Here is an 18,965-nt window from a genome sequence, read left to right on the forward strand (position 1 = left end):
TCCTAACACCCTGGAAAAACAAGGCAAACTGGAAATTCTCCAGCTGAACCTCTCCGAGGCCAAACTCACCACCCATGCAGGAGCACAAAGGACAAGTTCCGATTTGTGCTCCAGAGCTCTTTGGAGGAAATACCTTGAAAGCACCCGGCTTCCTGGACATGGTCTCTGCGGGCCGCACACCGCAACACTGTGCCCAAGGCAGGAGTGGCAGCCCTCAGCTCTGCCCAGGATGCTGAGCTGCAGAGAGGCCAATGGTGCTGCTGTCTTGCTGCCACTGTCCTCATCCTGCTCCCTCTGAACAGCTCCTGACTGCTGCTCCCAGCCCAGGATCTATGAGCTTACCCACAAGTGCCCTCAACCCCAACTGCTCATCTTATCAGCTCCTTATCATCACTCTGCTGCTCTCCACTGGCAGGGGTTCCCTGCAGGGGGGGGAGACCTGATGGGGGTGTAAATGGGGCAGGGATGGACGGGAGCAAATGTGGTGGAGAGGGCAGTGGCAGCTGCGGGGTTTAATGGGGACTGAGCTACCAGGGCCACCACAGGGCTTGATGGGGACTGAATCTCCTTCCTATGGGGCTTAGCGGGGATGAGACCCCCCCTCTAACACGGGACTTAACAGGGACTGCTCCACCAGGGCCACTGTGAAGCTTAACGGGGTCCCAGTCCCCCCCCTCAACGGGGCTTAACGGGGACTGGGCCGCCAGGGCCACCACGGGGCTAAACAGGACGGAGTCACCCCCACCACAGGGCTTAGTGGGGACCACCCCACACTGCGGGGCTGGCGCCACAAAGCACACAAATGGGTGATGATTTTCAGACAAAATGTTTAAGGGTTAGGGTCATTGTTAGGGTTAGGGTTAGGCAGAGAGAATAGAGACAGGGTGAGATATGGGCAGAGAGAACGGGAACAGGTGAAACACAGGCAGAGAGATCAGATACAGGGTGAGATATGGGCAGCAACAATCGGGACGGGTTGAGATATGGGCAGAGAGGACAGGGACAGGGTGAGGTACAGGCGGAGAGATCGCAGACAGGGTGAGATACAGGCAGAGAGAATGGGGACAGGTTCAGAGACAGGCAAAAAGATTGGATACAGGGTGAGGGCAGCGGGAGCTGCTGCCGCCGCTACAGGACGGGCTTGAGGAGGTGGCGGGCGAAGCGGCAGCCGCTCTCCCGGCACACGGCGCCCGGGAACGGCACCCGCCCCGGAGGACACGCCGCCCCCGGCTCGCTTCTGCTTCGCCCCGCCGCGGCCATCCAGGGCCGGGGAGAAGCCGCCTCCTGCTCGGCGCGGGGCGGGCGCCGCCGCTCGAACGGGCGCCACCGCGGGGCATCACGGGAGCGACGGGAAGGCTTCCGGGGCGGCTTCCGGCGCCGCGGCCGCCATGTCCGGTGCGGGCAGCGGCGCTTTCGGCCGGCTCGGCAGGAGGAGGGGCCGCCCCCTGCTCCGGTCCTGGGCCGGGCCGCCGGCTCCGCTCCCCGGCAGAGGCGCCGCCCGCGCTCTCCTCGCCCCGCGGCGAGCGGGACCCGCCGCGTTCGCGAACAGCGCGGGCGCCGCCTCCCGCGGAGGGAGCCGGGCAGCGGGGCCGGAGCGCGGTGCACACGGCCGGCAGGGGGCGCCCCCGGGCTCGGACTGCAGCTGCCATGGGCCCCAGCGGGAGGGCGCGCCTTGAGGGGGCGGGGGGGAGGGGCGGCGCGCGGCACGCCGGGAGCTGTAGTTCTGCGCCGTCGGGGCGCGCTGGGGGGACTCCATTTCCCGTGGCGCCGCGCGGCGGCCGCTGCCTCAGGGCATCTCCCGGAGTCCTGGAATGGTTTGGGTCAGGAGGAACCATCCAGTTCTCACCTCTCCACCGTGGGAGGCAGCGTTAGGGACACCTGCATGGCTCACGTTGCTCAAAGCCGCATCCAGCCTGGCCTTGAGCTCCTCCAGGGCTGAGGCATCCATGACTTCTCTGAGCAACCCGTGCTAGTGCCTCACCACCCTCCCGGGAAAGAATTTCCTCCTCTCTATAATCCAAATCTCCCCTCTTTCAGCTTCAAACCGTTCCCCCTTGTCCTATCCCTGTGCTCCCTGCTAAAGAGTCCCTTCCCATCTTCCCCGTAGCCCCTTCAGGTACAGGAAGGTCGCTCTACCGTTTCCTTGCAGAGAGAATGTTTACCAATGTTTGGCCTTCTATGATGTGATAAATACTTTAGACCAAAGCAGGATTCCAATCAAAGTCCACGATTTATTAAGTAAAGGCAAGCAAACAGCGCTGGGTGCGCCGGGAGTCTCTGCTCAACCACGACGCACACCCGACAATACAAGGCAACTTCTTTTATGACTTAGCTTTAGTTACATATTCCTAATGGACGTGTTTCCCCTACAAGTTCTCCACCCCTGGGTTGCGCAGGCGTAGTAGTTCTTCTAGAAGCTTCTCCGGTGATCGAGAGATCTTCTATATAACAACCAAGCCCTTTACTACCCATGTGCAGTAACAGTAATTTTGTGCAACACAAAGAGGTTGAACAGAAAAACACAGCAGACCCCTTTTTTCCCCAAATAGGAACCATATACACCCCATCCTGCTCTCCCCAAGTCTGCATTGTACAAGGACAAACAGAATGGCTAAAAATTACACGTCACCCTGTGGTCCCAGCATTGCTCCACACTGACACGAATCAGGTGAACACATCTCACGTGCTGTTTGCCATTTGACTTGCTGAGGTTCAATGATGGCATTCAAAATTTTCCACTCAAAATAGTTCCAGGTTTGAATTTTTTCAGGTGCAACTTGAAGGCCTATTTTCGCTAATACAATCTTTGAAATGGTATTAATTGAGCAACACAACTGCTTTGGATGACATACACAGCTGGGAAAGGCATATAAACCATAGCTTATATTTGTCCAGTAAAATCAGAATTGATAACACCAGGTTACACAAAAAGACTTTGCAAAGTAACACTCGAATGACCCACTAACCAAGCACTTAAAACCATTACTGACAGGACCAAACGCTTGGAGCGATACCTTGTGAGCGTATTAATCCCTTACTGTGATTGAGGAGGCTGTGAGCATTGGTTGGGAGGAGATGTGGATGTGACCCGGGTGAAGGAGAGCAAGGGTGGTGAGTTTGGCATTGGAGAGGTTCAGCTGGTGCCTGACCGGCAGCATGGACAGCCTCTGCTCTGCTGGAGCTAGGACAGGAGCTGGAGAATTTCCAGTTTGCCTTGTTTTTCCAGGGTGTTAGGAGGAAGTGAAGATGTTCGAGTGTTCTGTGAGCATGTAAAAAGCATTCAGGGACCACGATGGCTTTAATGAAATTAAATATCTTGAAAAGACTCCAATCTTTCCTGAAAAGAAAAGTGGCTTTAATAGTGTGGAAGAGTTGGAAGTTGTGAACAAATCTGGCCAGCTTCACTCTAGGAATTAAAGCTGGGTCAGAAAAAAATGTGAGGAAAGCCGGAATTCATCACTCTCCTGCTCTGCACTGGCAGGGGGGAGACCTGATGGGGCTGTAGATGTGGGGAGGGATGGACGGGAGCCAACGCGGTGGGGAGGGCAGTGGCAGCTGCGGGGTTTAATGGGGACTGAGCTACCAGGGCCACCACAGGGCTCGATGGGGACTGAACCCCCTCCTGTGGGGCTTACTGGGATGAGACCCCCCTCTAACACAGGGCTCAACAGGGACTGCGCTGCCGGGGCCACCGTGAAGCTTAACGGGGTCCCAGTCCCCCACCACGGGGATTAACGGGGACCACCACGATCATAGGGCTTAATGAGAACCGGGCTGCCAGGGCCACTATGGGGATGAAGGGACGCTGGATGTCCGCCCCTCCCCCCCCCACCCCGTGCTTAACGGGTCCCGATGGGTACGAACAGCCTCGCCTGGACCCGCCCCCCTCCGCACAACAGCCAATGGGAAGACCAGACTCGGCATCCTGGCCACGCCCCCTCGGCCTCTCAGCCAATGGGCAGTCGCGGCCACGCCCACTCGCTGCCCTGGCGACGGGGACGCGCTCAACCGTCTCTCACTCTGCCTCTCGAGGTGGAGCGTCCCGGACGCAGGAGTGCTGAGCTCCCGCTCTCGGACGGCCTTTGGCGAATTTGCGAGAGATACGCGGAAGCGCTGAGGTTCAACCCTCAATCGACGACAAAAGGAGTGCAGAGGATCCGCAGCTGCCGCCCTCGTTCCGTCCCAGAGGAGGAGCGACGAGGCGCGGGGGCTCTGCCCCCGTTCCGCCCCCGTTCCGCCCTCGAGAGGAGGAGCGAGGAGGCTCTGCCCTCTGTTCCTCCCTCTGTTCCCACCCCAGCGGAGGAGCGAGGGAGGCTCCGCCCTCGTTCCGCCCTCGTTCCCCCCTGAGCGGAGGAGCGAGGAGACAGCGCGCTCTGTCCCTCCCCCCGTTCCACCCCGGGAGGCGGAGGAGCGCGGAGGCTCTGCCCTCGTTCTCCCTTTGTTCCTCCCTCTGTCCCACCCCGGCAGGAGGAGCACGAGGGCTCCGCCCCGGGAGGCGGAGGAGCGCGGAGGCTGTGCCCTCGTTGGAGCGAGGGAGGAGCGCGATGCCGCCCCCTGTGAGCCCTCGTTCCGCCCCCGTTCCACCCCGGGAGGCGGAGCGCGGGGACACGGGGCGGGTCCGGTGGCGCCGGTCTCCCGTGCGGAGCGGCGACACGTGCGCGGAGCGGCGGCGACGCGGATCGGTGAGCGTAGCGGGGCGGTCCGGGACGGCCGGGACGGCGCCGCGGCGGCAGGGGCGGGGGGGGGCGGGGCGGGAGGCGCTCGGGGACCGCGGAGGGGACCGGATGGGGCGTCCGGGGGGCGCGGGGGAAGGCGAGAGGTCGGGTCCGTTGCCGTGGCCACGGGACGCAGCGCCCCGGAGCGGAACGCTCTGGCGCCCACCCCGCCCGCTCGACCGACCCCTCCGTTCCCCGCAGCCGCCGGGCAGCGCCATCGCCATCGAGGAGCATCTGGAGTTCGGCAAGGATGGGCGAGAGCTGCACCAGGAGCTGGCCACGCCGTTCCAGGCGCCGCAGCAGAAGAAGATGGAGGTGGAACCCATCGAGCACAGCACCTCCGAGCAGCTGAACCGTCTGCAGGGTAAGGACGAGCTGCTCAGCCCCTGCAAGGAGGCTGCTGACAGCCCTGAGCCTGCCCAGCAACGTATGTAGAGAGGGCGAGGGGAGCCCTCCCTGCAGCCCACACCTCGCCGCTCACCACCCATCTCTCCCCACAGGCAGCGAACATGTCCCAGGGATGCAAGGCGACGGGATCCCTCTGCCAAAGAAGGTGCTTTTCCCCGTGGAGCGCCTCTCCATGCAGTGGCAGCGGACCCACCAGATCGGCGCTGGGCTGAAAAACTTGGGGAACACGTGTTTCCTCAACTCCACCGTGCAGTGCCTCACCTACACGCCTCCGCTCGCGAACTACCTGCTGTCCAGGGAGCACAGCCGGACCTGTGAGTGGGGAGGAGTGGCTCTGGCGAGGGTGTGTGGGTGTCAGGACGTGCCTTGTCTGCTCCCTCCTGCCTCGTTTCTCCATCAAGAGGTCGTTCCTGTGTCCATCTGACTTTTCGCAGCCACAGCAGCATTGCCAAGCTGTGCCTCCTTTTGTCTGGGAAGGCGTTGACTCTGCTGGGCATACCCAGGACTAAGACTGGTCCAATGGGACCTGCTGGCTTTGTGGGGGCTGAGCAGTCTCTGCCTGTGGGGACTGCGTGAAGTCACCCACAGGGCAGAAGACGGCGCACCGACAGGCGCCGCTGGTTCTGGGGGACTTTGCCAGGGGGTGTCCTGGTGCGCACTGCTCCAAGCTGTGACAAAGGGGAGCCTGCGGCGCTCCAGCCCTGTCCTTAAGGCTCTGGTGGGATTGGCCCTGGGATCTGTTTTCCATCCACATGGATGTTGTCCCGCCTGGGATGTTGCAGCAGCCGGTGCTGCGACTGGGGCTGCGTCAGCTGGGGGTGGCATGTGCTGCTCCCTGCAAAGCCAGGATGGCCCCGAACTGCACCACAGCACCAAGCTCATTGGGAAGACGGAGTGTGGCTGAGCTGTACTGGACCAGAGATCCTCCGTCCCGTGGACTGCCTCCATCTCTCCTGGCTCTGTCCCCAACGTCTTCTCTCCTGCTTCAGGCCAGCAAGGGGAGTTTTGCATGCTGTGCACTATGGAGAAGCACATACTGCAGGTTTTCAGTAGCAGCGGCAGCGCAATACAGCCCACGTCCTTCGTCAGAAACATCAAGAGTAAGGATAGCTGTGCTCCCCTTTCATAGCCATGCAGGGCAACAGTGAGCGATGCAGGAGCAGAACCTTTGAGATCAGGACAGGTCTTGGCAGACTGCTCTTCAGAGCTGACGCTTGGAGCCTGCCAGAGGCTGCGTGGGGCTTCTCCCGTGGCCAGCCTGAGTCTGACATCTGGTTTGGGTTGAGGGGGCTCAAGCCCCATGTTCCCTGCCCTGAGGGAGGGAGAGAGGGAGGAAGGGAAGGAGGGAGGGAGAAAAGGAAGGCCTGCCTGTGTTGGAGCGCGTGCTGGGACTGAATCCTCCCTCTCCTACAGAGATTGCCACGCACATCCGCTTAGGCCGCCAGGAGGATGCACATGAGTTCCTGAGTTTCACCATCAATGCCATGCAGAGGGCCTGCCTGGATGGCTGTACCGAGTACGTGGGGCCCCTTGACAGCCCATGCTGCTGTTCTCTGCTGTCCCCTCACTGTTCCCGTGTGCCTGTGGGAGGGGACTGTGGGGTGAACGTGTCCCCCGGCTTGGCTTGGAGTGAGGTGCTGCCTCCGGGGCGCAGCTCTGCCCCACGGTGACACAGCTCTGGGCTGCTGTCTGCCTGCTCCCTTGCCCTGACTCCTCTGGCCCAGCATAGCTGAGCTCCTCTCACCAAATCCTAAGGGTGCGTTGGGTTTAGGATCCTGTCCCAGGTGCCAAGCAATCCAGGTGTGATTCCTAGTTGAGCCCCGTCTCTGTGGCTGCGGGTGGGAGGGCTTCCTGGGAGGCCTGTGTCGCGGGAAGCTGCGTTGCCTTTGCCTGCAGTGCCCAGCGCAGAGCTCCAGGCAGGGGTTTGTGCTGCTTTGAGCAGCCTGGTGCCACCCCTTGAGCTGTGCCACGCGGGGAGCAGAGTGACAGGGGCTGTGACTCGCCTGCTGCCAGCTCTCTGCTGGCCAGAACACAGCGGGGAGGTGTCCTGAGGGCACAGCGGTGGCCCGTGGGGTGGCCGTTGCGGAGGGGCGGTGTGAGATACGGTGCTGCTGTCTCTAGGTTGGATCAGCAGAGCCAGACCACAACGCTGGTTCACCAGATCTTTGGTGGCTTCCTGCGGTCGCGTGGTGAGTGCTGGCTGCCGGGGCCTGTAGCTGTCGGGGCTGCTGCTTCCCCGAGAGCCTTGCAGGAAAAATCTTTTGGGAAAATTACTAAGTATGTGTAAGTTATCTGGAGCTGCAGCTGGTCCATCGTGCAATCCCTGCGGGCCGTGATGCCTGTGGTGGAGATGGCAAAAGCTGTTGGCTGTGGGTCCCCAGCTCCTTGCCACCAGCAAAGGAACCCGTGTTGCCAGCTCTCTGGCAACTCTTGCTGCCCCTACACAAAGTGGAATTGCCGGCCTTCGTCCTTGCCAGGTGGTGAATCCTGGTGCCCAAAGGCGGAGAGGGGGAATCCTGCACTGCCTGCGCTGTGCTGAGATGGTGGTGGGTGCTGGCGTTGTGTCAGGGAGTGCTCATGGCTTTTTCTTTTGCAGTGATGTGCAAAGCGTGCAATTGGCCCTCGGACACCTATGAACCCTTCCTGGACCTGGCGGTGGAGATTGAGGTACTGTGTCAGGGTGGCGATGGGGAGGAGCTCAGCTCTCGGAGGGGCTGTTGTGGCAGCTGCACCGTTAGTGCCTCAGGGTTCCTTAACCTGCTGCTGTCAAGTCCCAGTGCAGGCAGCAGGGAAGCAGATGCTGTTGTTACGCTGCCTCCTACTGTGTGTTGTCTCTTGGGCCAGTGTCTGGGAAGGGAGCCAGGCTGTCGCGTGGACAGGCCGCTCGTGCCCTGACCTCTCCTCTGTCCTTGCAGGAAGCTGAAAGCATCGAGCAGGCACTGAAGTTGTTTGTGAGGCCAGAGATGCTGTGCGAGGAGAACGCCTACATGTGTGACAAGTGAGTGTGTGGGCCTGTGCCAGGGGGAAGCAGGCAGGGCTTCTCTACCTGCTCCATGGCTAAACCGGGAGGTACGTGGCCATGGAAGCGTTCACTGGAGCCGCTTGGCCAGGGCTGGCAACCACCTGGCAATCACAGTTCCATCTGCCGTGGAACAGCTGGAATAGCTCGAGCTCTTTCTGTGCAGGTGCAAGACCAAAGTGCAAGCCATCAAACGCTTCAGCATCCACCGAGCCTCCAGTGTTCTTATAGTCTCGCTGAAGCGCTTTTCCATCTTCAGTGGAGGCAAAATCAAGAAGGTGAGTACTTGGCACTGCAGAGCTGGGGCTGTCTCCTGGCCCAAGGCCCTGTGGCCCAGAGCAGGGTGGGAGGTGCACGGTGTGAGCTCTGCTGCAGCCCTTCTCCAGCTGTGCAGTGGTAGTTGAGCTGGTCCTGGTGTCTTGCTCACTGTGACCTCTGCCCGGGGAGAGCGAGCCCTCCTCTCTCAAGACAGGGGACTCGGAGGACAGCTGAGCTGTTGCTCCGGCAAGAAAGCGGTCTGTTGTGCGGGCTCCTGAGATGTCGTCTCTCCACAGGAAGTGACATACCCTGAGGTCTTGGACATCCGACCTTACTTGTCAGAGGACAAAGGGGACCCGATGAATTACGAGCTCTACGCCGTGCTGGTGCACTCTGGGTACTCCTGCCGCTCAGGGCACTACTACTGCTACGTGAAGGTGAGCCCAGTGCGCTCTCTTGGCACCTGCTCTGGGCTGGGTGCCGGTGGGTTCTCTTTCGCCAAATCCCCTTTCCTAGCCCTGAGCCACCTGTGGGTTTTGTGGAGCAGAGCTCTGCCACTGGGCGCCGTTCCTGCTGCTCTTCAGGCCAGGAAGGTCCCCAAATGCAACCCAACCCCGTTCTCTCTTCTTCTGCAGGCCAGCGATGGGCAGTGGTACCAAATGAATGATGCTGTTGTCTGCCTCACCAACCTCAAGGTGGTCCTGAACCAGCAGGCCTATGTGCTTTTCTACGTGAGGTGAGAGCACCCGGTGTCTCCCAGCCCCACTGGCCACTGCTCTCGGCATTTGGGACAGGGCTGGTAGCACGAGCCAGGGTGTGGGACGGAGCTGGCTCAGAGCAGGGAGGCAGGGAGAGGTCCAGCCCTTGTGGATCAAGCACTCTAGGTCAAGAGCAGCTCACCTCCTTGTTTCTTTTGTGCATCTCTGAGGAGAGTGTTGCAGGCGCCCCCCTCACACTTAACACATGCGCTTCTCTGCTTTCACCAGAACACCCGGCACCAGCAAGAGCTTTGAGGAACCCATTGCCGAGGCTGTGTCCATCGCGCCCAGCCAGCCAGTGATGGGCCAGGTGAGTCCCGGAGCTCGCTTCCTGGGAGCTGCTGCCACTCTGTCCACTCTGCAAGGGCAGGGGTTGCAGCTTTGGAGGAAGGTGGGCACAAGGGAGGACCGTTTGCAGGAGAGACCCTGCTGAGCCAAGGGTTCCTGGGTGAGCCGTGCCCCTTGAATTCCCTCCTCACTGAACTTCTGTCTGTCTTTCTCTTTGTCTAGAAACCCGAGATGCAGCCTGCAAACAAGCTGTCTGGGCAGGAGGAGGTTGGGGTGTCTGTGCCCTGTAGAACATGCAGTACAGGGCCAAAGCTTCCCACTGCCTCCAAGCTGCTGCAGGAGCTCCGAAAGTACCTCTCTGCTGTGCCTGGGGTCAAGCCACCTGCTCCAGAAGACTCCAGGCGGGCTAAATTGAAGAGGTCCCTGTTGGCCGTCAGTGCTGTGGAGCAGAGCAGCTCCACATCACCACCAGCAGCCAAGAAGCTGGCACTCTCTGCTGAAAAGGTGAGTCTGAGTTTCTGCCCAGTCTTCAGTAGGCACCTTCTGATTCTTCTTCTGCCACCTCTCACTTCCTTCCCCAGGCTGCCTGTCCCCCTCCCCTTTCTCTGGGCTCCCCTTTTTCATTTTCTCCTCTTGGCTTACAGAATCTCTTCTTTAGACCACCAAGTTTTTATTCATGTCCATAACTACAGGGCAGCACTCCGGAGGCGGTGAGCAGAGATGACCGTTGCACACAACTTCAGCTGCAGCTTCCAGAGCAGATGCACCCCACGGACACCACCCACCCTGACTCCACTTCCCAGCCTTCTGGCAAGTTGAGGTGAGTTGTGCCAGCTGCTCCCAGGCAGCAAGGCCAGTAGCAATCTTCCGATAGTCCATGAAGCAACTGCCTGGCCTGGCAGCTGGCTCCAGGAGTGATCTTGGCAGCCGGCTCTTCTGTTCTCCTGGGCTGTCAGGGCTCGCTCTGGATCCCGGAAGCAGGGCGGTGCCTCTGACTGTTAGCACAGGGTGGGAGGGAGTTTTGCAAGCCCTCGCCATGTTCTGGTGTCCCCTGGGATGAGGAGGCACCAGCCTGGTCTAGATCTTCCTCTGGGTCTCCCTTGTAACCTTTGCCATCGGCACGTGCTGCAGCAACACTTGCTCCTTCCCTGTCCCCCGTGGGACAGCGTGTGCTCTGTGTGGGGCTGGCGTGGGGCAGGTCATCGTGTGCGCTTGCAGCTGCTGCCCTAGAGCAGGGTCTAATTCAGGTTTTGTGGCTGTGATGGCAGCAGTTGAGTGCTGTGCTCGTGCATCTCGAGATGGTGAGGAAGGGAGGGGCTCCCACTCGGGGCCTGGCTTTCAGACCGTGTCCGCATCTTTTCCTGTCTTTCAGCACATCTTCATCTGCGCTGAAACTGCCGAATGCAGAAAAGCCTCCTTTGAAAATCATCATCAAATTATCAGCCCTTGGGGACCTCAGCTCCCCTCTGAAAAAGCGCCACCATAGGGCAGACGGCAGCCCTCAATCTCAATCTATTAATGGCGAAGATGACACCTCCAGCCCGCCCAGAAAGAAGAGTCGCACGCCCGGGAACTCGGTGTCCATCACGGGGGAGGAGGCAGGCAAGAGTGCCAGTGGTGGCCAGAAGGAGCCAGGCTGCCAGGAGTTGGGTGCAGAGCAAAAGAAGCACAAGAAAAAGAAGAAGGACAAGAAGAAGAAGGACAAGAAGAAGAAGAGGGAGAGGAAGAAGAAGGAGAAGAGGGAGAAGAAGAAGAAGAAGAAGAAGAAGAAGAAGAAGAAGAAGAAGGAGAAGAAGAAGAAGAAGGACAAGAAGAAGAAGAAAGAGAAGAAGAAGAAGAAGAGGAGGAGAAGGGCTCTGTCTTCCGGCAGGTGAGGGGCTAGAGTCTTTTCTGTTTGTACAGCAGCTTGTAGCTGCTGCCCTAGAGTAGGGTGTTATTTAGATTCTGTGGCTGAGATGGCAGCAGTTGAGTGCTGTGCTCGTGCATCTCGGGATGGTGAGGAAGGGAGGGGCTCCTACTCAGGGCCTGGCTTTCAGACCATGTCTGCATCTTTTCTTGTCTTTCAGCACATCTTCATCTGAGCTGAAACTGCCGAATCCGTAAAAGCCTCCCTTGAAAATCATCATCAAATTATCAGCCCTTGGGGACCTCAGCTCCCTGCTGAAAAAGCGCCACCATAGGGCAGACGGCAGCCCTCCAGCTCAGTCTGTTAATGGCGAAGATGACACCTCCAGCCCGCCCAGAAAGAAGAGCTGCACGCCCGGGAACTCGGTGTCCATCACGGGGGAGGAGGAGGCAGGCAAGAGTGCCAGTGGTGGCCAGAAGGAGCCAGGCTGCCAGGAGTTGGGTGCAGAGCTCAAGAAGAAGGAGGGGAAGAAGAAGAAAAGGAGGAGAATGGAGTCAAAAGAGTGCTTTTCGGGCAGGTGAGGGGCTAGCGTCTCTTCTGTTTATGCAGCAGCAATATGTGCCTGGCAACACCAGGCTGGCGATGGAGCCAGGCTCTCCACAGCTGTCCAGAGCCCCCAGCCAGACCATGAGGCCAGCACACCACCTGGGAGTTGCAAAGCATCCCACGTAGCGAAGGAACTACTTAAGGACTCCATGAACAAAGTATATGGCTGTGCCATCCCTGAAGCGAGGCGGCCTCGTCAGCCTTCTCGGGGCAGCGCATCCCCTGGGGCGAGTGGGAGAGGCGATGCCAAAGCTGGAGAGATGCGGAGTTGCCTCCTCCCTGAACAGCAGCGCGGGTCCAGCCCTCTGGCTGCAGGGAGACAGAAAACCCTGTGCTCTGACCCCAGGACACCTCCTGCCTTTGCACGCCTAAAGAAGACTAAAGGAATGATGAAATGGACTAGGAAAAGAACATCTCCCTGCCAGCAACTGAAAAACCAGCGGTGGTTCTGAAGCAGTACTCCCCTGCCAAGGGAGCCAGCCAGAGACGTCAGATTTGAGCTCCCTGCGCGGTTCTGTCCATTGTTCGTTCTCTCCACCTCCCATCTGGACAGGGCTGGTACCCACCGCCCTCCCCCCCTTTGAGTGTCAATGGAGTTTTTATTTACCTACTCCCCTCCCCACCCCCTCCCCTCTGCCTTTCCTCCTCGTTCCCTGGCTCTCCCACCCTCCTTTTCCCTTCACCCTCCCGCTTTGCCCCTCGCTGTCGTTTTCCCCTCGCCGTGTCATTTTGCCCTTCACTGCATCCTTTTGCCCTCTGCCATGTCATTTCTCCCCTCGCCATCTCCTTTCTCCCGTCTCCATGTCATTTTGCCCCTCACTGTGTCCTTTCAGCCCGGCTGTGTCCTTTTGCCCCTCGCCCTCTCATTTCATGCTCGCCATTTCCTTTCCCCCTGCCATGCCCTTCCCCTCGCTGTATCCTTTCCCCTCGCCGTGTCCTTTTGCCCCTCGATGTGTCCTTTCCCCTTGCCATGTCATTTCATGCTCGCCATCTGCCTTTCCCTTCACAGTGTCCTTTCTCCCCTCGCCATCTCCGTTCCCCCTCGCCGTGGCCTTTTGACCCTCGCCCTGTCCCTTTCCCCTCTCCATGTCATTTTGCGCTTGCCATATCCTCTCCTCTCACCCTGTCCTTTCCCCTCACCATCTCCCTCTCCCCTCGCATTTCCCCTGCACTCTCCCCTCTCCCCTCTCTCTCGTCCCTCTCCCCCCTCTCCCCTCTCACACCCCGGGGGTGGTGGATCCCATCTGGACGCGCCCCTCGCCCATCACGATGCGGGCAGGGACGGAGGAGCTCTGCGGCTGCGCTCGGGGCGGCCACGGGGGAGCGCGGGGGGAAGACGGGACACCCCGCACCGACTCGTCCTGCCCCGGGGCTCGGACACAGCGCTCAGGGGGGACACCGACCTGCTGAGCGCCACATCGGGGCCGCGCGGCTCGGGGAGCTGCGGGCTCGGGGACTGCTGCCTGCAGCATCGGGGCTGCGGGTCATGGGCCGGGGATCTGCCGCCTGCCCGGGGATCTGCCGCCTGCCCCGGGATCTGCCGCCTGCCCGGGGATCTGCTCCCTGCCCGGGGATCTGCTCCCTGCCCGGGGATCTGCCGCCTGCCCAGGGATCTGCCGCCTGCCTGGGATCTGCCGCCTGTCCCGGGATCTGCTGCCTGCCCGGGGATCTGCTCCCTGCCCGGGGATCTGCCGCCTGCCCGGGGCCCTTTCTGGCTGTCAGCGTGTCTGCCTGGTGCAGGAGCACCCGGGCTGTGCCCAGGGGCTGCTCCCGGGGGGGCTGAGCAGGGCCGGGCGGCTCAGGGGCTGCAGGTGCCCTCTCTCATGCAGGTGCACTTTGCTTTCCCGCTTTCCTGCCTCCTCTGTGCCTGCAGAGCATTCCCTCCCGTTGCTGAGGAGCAGGACTGGGCAGGAAGGCACTGCTGAGCCAAGAGCTTTGAGGGCCCCATTGCCCAGGCTGTGTCCCTCCCGCCCGGGCAGCCAGAGATGGGCCTGGTGAGTCCCGACGGGCGCTTCCCGGGAGCTGCTGCCCGTTTTTGTTGATTGCAAAGGGGATCCCTTAGATCCCGCAGAAGCGGTGAGTGAATGCTGGTGTGGAAGGGGGTGTGTGTGCTGGATGCATTGCTGTTATCAGTAGGATTGTGCTGGGCTCTTCCTAATAGAGAAGAGTGTGAAAAACTGTTTCATTATCAGTAGAACTGTGCTCCCTGAAAAAGAGGAGCTGGGCAGGAATGTTGCATCTCTACAGCCCCTTAGCTTAAAGATAACAGGTATCCAGCTGCTTCCTCCCCTCCCTCTCCCTCTCCTGGGACCCTGGCCATATTCTAGGGGGAGGAGGGGCAGTGAGCAGCTGGGGATAGGCTCGGCATTTTGAAGTGATGTAATTTGTTAGTTCAATGATATAAAAGCTAAGTCCCTCACAGCAGTGGCTGGGAGACCTCATCCACGAGTTGACACACTGCGTGGGCTTCCCAATTGCCTCTCCAAATCCTTGCTGTGATAAAGAAAATGCTCCCCCTCAGCAACTGCAGATCTGGATGATGATAATAAAAGCAGTTGGTGATGTACCTTTCTTAATCGCCATACTTATTCTCTTACGGTAATGATCAGACACCTTGCCTTTACAGGCTGTTGCTGTTAACTTGTTGTTGATCACTACTCCTCACTTGTTTTCTTTCTTGCTGTGATAATATGACTAATACTTGATTTTACAGAGTATTCGAGGGTCTGGGCTTTTATGATGATTTTGTCTAAAACCTCCTTTATTTCACAGAGTTTGGGCTTTTATGATGATTTTTGCTCAAAGCCCCTTTTGCCGTGTCCTACTCCCAGTCACTTGTCCCTGGAAAGACTCCTGTGTCATCAGGTGGTTCATCATTGGACACCTCTTCAACAAAATTCGAGGGGACGAATCCTCTGGTGCCGTCAGACAACTCTCCCACATACCAACCGTCTTCATCCACATCTCCAAAGACGTAAACACATTGTCCAGCAACAAGAGGCAGCTCCAATTCAGGCCGCTCATTGGGACCATAGAAAGGATCGTAGCTGTATCGAGCTATGAATGCTCGAAGCTTTGCTGGCTGTTTTCTCATAGCCTCCAGGAGGATGGACTCTTTGTCTGCTGCCAGGGTAGCATCGGGCAGCCTGGAAGCGATACGGTTGGATCTTTCCAGCTGTTCCAGTTCCTGAAAGAGCTGCGGGCATTGTTCATTATGCTCCAGAAAGCAATCGTTCCGTTCACTCGGCTGGGCTTCAGTCACTTGCAGGGCTCCGTGCTGTTCCGTGTGTTCTTCTGTCTGAGCCCTCTGCAAACAGTCGCCTTCTGATGTCCCCTGGAGCACTAACTTTGCCTCCTAATGCTCCTTCTCCAGTTGTCGGTTCCTTTCTGCCCTTTCTCTCATGGCTTTAAAATCCTGCTCTGCCTCTTCCAGCACCTCTGCCACACACGCGAGTTGCCTTTTCAGGTCAGCATTTTCAGCTTGAACCTTTTCTGTCAAATCCATCAGCCTACAGAGGAGAGCATTTTTTTCAGCCAGGTGGATGTTTGCAGTTTTCATCTCCATGAGCTGCATCTTCAACACCACACACATTTGGCAGTGGGGGCTGCCACAGGAGTCCTCTTCATCTGCAGCCACTTGGGCCCAAAGCTCCTCAGCAACCTCCTGTGTGAAATCGCCCTGCTCGTCCTGTGATGCTCCAGTCGCTTCTGCTCCTGCAAGCTAAGGGCAAATATTCTCTTAGATCTCAAGGCCAAGGCTCAGCCTGCATCGTTTGTGCACAGGGGCAGTGGCAGGAGGCCAAGGGTTCAAAGAATCACAGACTCATAGAATCACAGACTCATAGAATCACAGAATAATAGAATAGTTTGGGTTGGAAGGGACCTTAAATATCATCTAGTTGCAACCCCCGTGCGGTGGGCAGGGAAACTGGATCAGGCTGCCCAAGCCCCATCCAGCCTGGCCTTGGACACCTCCAGAGATGGGGCATCCACAACTTCCCTGGGCAACCTGTGCCAGTGCCTCACCACTCTCATAGTGAAGAAATTCCTCCTTATGTCTAATCTAAATCTGCCCCTCTCCAGCTTATACCCACTTCCCCTATCACTCCAAGCCTTTGTAAAGAGTCCCTCCCCAGCTTTCTTGTAGCCCCTTCAGGTACTGGAAGGTCACTACAAGATCTCCTCTGAACCTTTTCTTTTCCAGGCTGAACAACCCCAACTCTCTCAGCCTGTCCTCATATGGAAGGTGCTCCAGCACTCCGATCATCTCTGTAGCCCTTCTCTGGACCCACTCCAACAGCTCCAGATCCTTCTTACATTGAGAATTCCAGAACTGGACACAATCTACCAGATGAGGTCTCACAAGAGAGGAATAGAGGGACAGAATCCCCTCCCTCGACCTACTGGCCATGCTTCTGTTGATGCAGCCTAGGATACGGTTGGCCGCCTGGGCTGCGAGCACACATTGTGGGCTCATGTCGAGCTTCTCATCGAGCAGCACCCCAAAGTCCTTCTCTGCAGGGCTGCTCAATCACATCATCCCCCTTCCTGTATTGGAACAGGGGATTGCCCCGACCCAGGTGTAGGGCCTTGCCCTTGGCCTTGTTGAATGTCATGAGGTTTGCACAGCCCCACTTCTCCAGCTTGTCCAGGTCCTTCTGGATGACATCGTGTCCTTCTGGTGTGGCAACTGCACCACTCAGCTTGGTGTCATCTGCAAACTTGCTGAGGATGCACTCCATCTCTCTGTCTATATCATTGAGGAAGATACTAAAGAGCACCGGTCCCAGTACGGACCCCTGAGGGACACCACTTGTCACGGATCTCCGTCTGGACTTTGAGCCATTGACCACTGCATTCTGAATACGACCATACAACCAATTTCTTATCCACCGAACAGTCCACTCATCAAATCCATATCTCTCCAATTTAGAGAAAAGGATGTTGTGGGGGATCGTGTCAGAGGCTTTATAGAAGTCCAGATAGATGCCATCCGTTGGTTTTCGTGTCCACTGCTGTGATTACCCCATCACAGAAAGCCACTAGCTTGCTCCTACAGGCCTTTCCCCTGGTGAAGCCGTGCTGGCTGCCATTAATCACCTCTCCGTCCTGCACGTGCTTTAGCATAGCTTCTAGGAGGATCTGTTCCATGGTTTCCCAGGCACAGAGGTGAGGCTGACAGGTCGGTAGTTCCCAGGGCCGTCTTTTCTACCCTTTTTAAAAATGGGTTACCCTTCTTCCAGTCACCAGGGACTTCTCCTGATTGCCATGAGTTTCCAAATACCGTGGAGAGTGGCTTGGCAACGACACTGGCCAGTTCCCAAAGCCCAACAATGCCTCACCCAGACCTCTATTAACAGCTCTGCAACGTCAGGAAGGTCCTTCAGGGCTCCCTTCTCCTCATCCTCCAGGCCTCACTGTTGTTTCCCCACTCAGCCTCTCCCATAGCATCCATGCCCCTCGCATGGCTCCGGCTGCTCGATGCTGCAACAGCTTCACCGGGAGCTCGGGAAACCTCTGGCCTGACCAGGAAGCGGGCTGGGAGGGAGCCAGTCTTGCCCGGTGGATTTGCTTCCCAGAGCTCACTGCTCAGCTCTGCACTGAGTCCATTAAAGCACCCAAAAGCATTTCCAGGCCACGATCCTACATCTCTTAACTAAGTTTTCTACAGCTCTAAGACAATTCCATTCAGAATGAGTGAGGTAGAAACACACCAACAAATCAACAACAGGCCTGAGGATGCCCTTCAGCCCACGTTTTGCCAGGGAACACTTGCTCTCCTCAGCCAGAGAGCGCACAGGCCTAAAACCAAAACCACCTTGCTGAAAATTGCACTGAGCACGGTCTGTGTGGGGCTGTTTCTTCTGGCTGTGGACAACAGCCTTCTTTTTAGTAGATCTCGAGGATGCTTTTAGAGATTGGATGGCAGTGTACAAACTGCCTTTCCCTGCCATTATCAGCCTCGCAAGTGTCTTCTGTGGCAGCCGGAGGGTGCCAGTAACTCACAAGGCTCAGGCTGTTTCTGAGAACGATGCCTCATCTGCCTGAGCGCTCCCCAGAGCTCAGCGCCCGTGGGCTGAAGGCCAACATCAAAGGCTACATCAACCTCCTTGGTGGCCTTGGGCATCTTCTCTGGGAGCCAGTCCCCTCCGCTCTGCTGTCTGTTAGCACACAGTGCAGAGAAGCGGGCAGAGCTCAGGCTGTTGGAACCCTTTGCTGCCAGAGCTGAGCACTGGCAATGCTTCGGCAGCTCTGGAGGAGCGACAAACACAGCCCGGCACATCCCGTGCAAGGGAAGAGCCAGGAACAGCAACCCCCAACTGTCTGGGGCCGGGCTGGCGTCAGTCGGTCGCTGCTGGCCTGCAGCTGCCCAGGAGTGCCCAGGAGTTCCCTGCAGGGCACGGCATCCCCAGCAGCCCAGCCCTGAGCGGTATTTACCTGGCTGTAAAGTTTCTCTCTCCTCTCTCTGAGGGTACCGGGCATCATCGATTCTGCCGACAGCAGGGAGGTCGAGGTTTCATTATCTGGGCATTTCTCTTCCAAGGAGAGCGGCAGGCTCTGAGGAACGCCTGATGCTGATTCAGGTGATGAATCCTTCTTATTCACTTTGTCCTGGTTCTCCTCTTTAGGGCCGGTTGCTCTTTTTTTGTGGCCATTTGCCTGCTTCTTTCTATGGGAATAGATCCAGCAGCAGCCAAGAAGTCCCACTGCTGCAGGTATGGCATCGAGCATAATATCGTGGAAACAGAAATGCATTTTACAGACCCTCAGCCAATCCCTAGAAAGAGAAACAGAAACCATGGTCAAACAGTCCCAGGGAAGGTTAAAGTTGAGAAATGCCGTCAGGTATTTCTGTTTGCATGAACAGGCTGGTTTTCCAGCCGCTCTGGAAATTCCCATCTGCTCTGGCAGCAGAGCACACAACAAGAGCCCCAGGGATCCCCAGACACTGGTCACCAGGGTACTCATCACTTTCACCTCACCCTGATGCCTGAACCAATTTCCCCTTCTTTCTGTGAGTGCTCTGGATGTTCAGGCATTCCTACACTCAGGAAGGTCTCTTCTGG

The 18,965-nt window shown here is 58.1% G+C and overlaps 1 protein-coding gene across 1 annotated transcript; it reads left to right on the forward strand.

The window, feature by feature from the left end:
* The first annotated feature begins 4,544 nt into the window (after positions 1 to 4,544).
* Positions 4,545 to 11,873, forward strand: LOC128850798 (ubiquitin carboxyl-terminal hydrolase 36-like). Its single transcript, XM_054055813.1, has 15 exons — positions 4,545 to 5,142; positions 5,216 to 5,437; positions 6,113 to 6,223; positions 6,537 to 6,639; positions 7,245 to 7,312; positions 7,720 to 7,790; positions 8,039 to 8,121; positions 8,309 to 8,420; positions 8,697 to 8,837; positions 9,036 to 9,136; positions 9,387 to 9,468; positions 9,669 to 9,950; positions 10,139 to 10,266; positions 10,819 to 11,048; positions 11,584 to 11,873. The coding sequence occupies exons 1-15, from the start codon at positions 4,545 to 4,547 to the stop codon at positions 11,871 to 11,873; spliced, it is 2,622 nt and encodes an 873-aa protein (XP_053911788.1).
* Positions 11,874 to 18,965: the final 7,092 nt, after the last annotated feature.

This window comes from Cuculus canorus, unplaced genomic scaffold, assembly GCF_017976375.1.
Source record: "Cuculus canorus isolate bCucCan1 unplaced genomic scaffold, bCucCan1.pri scaffold_79_arrow_ctg1, whole genome shotgun sequence".
In the NCBI taxonomy this organism is placed as follows: domain Eukaryota; kingdom Metazoa; phylum Chordata; class Aves; order Cuculiformes; family Cuculidae; genus Cuculus; species Cuculus canorus.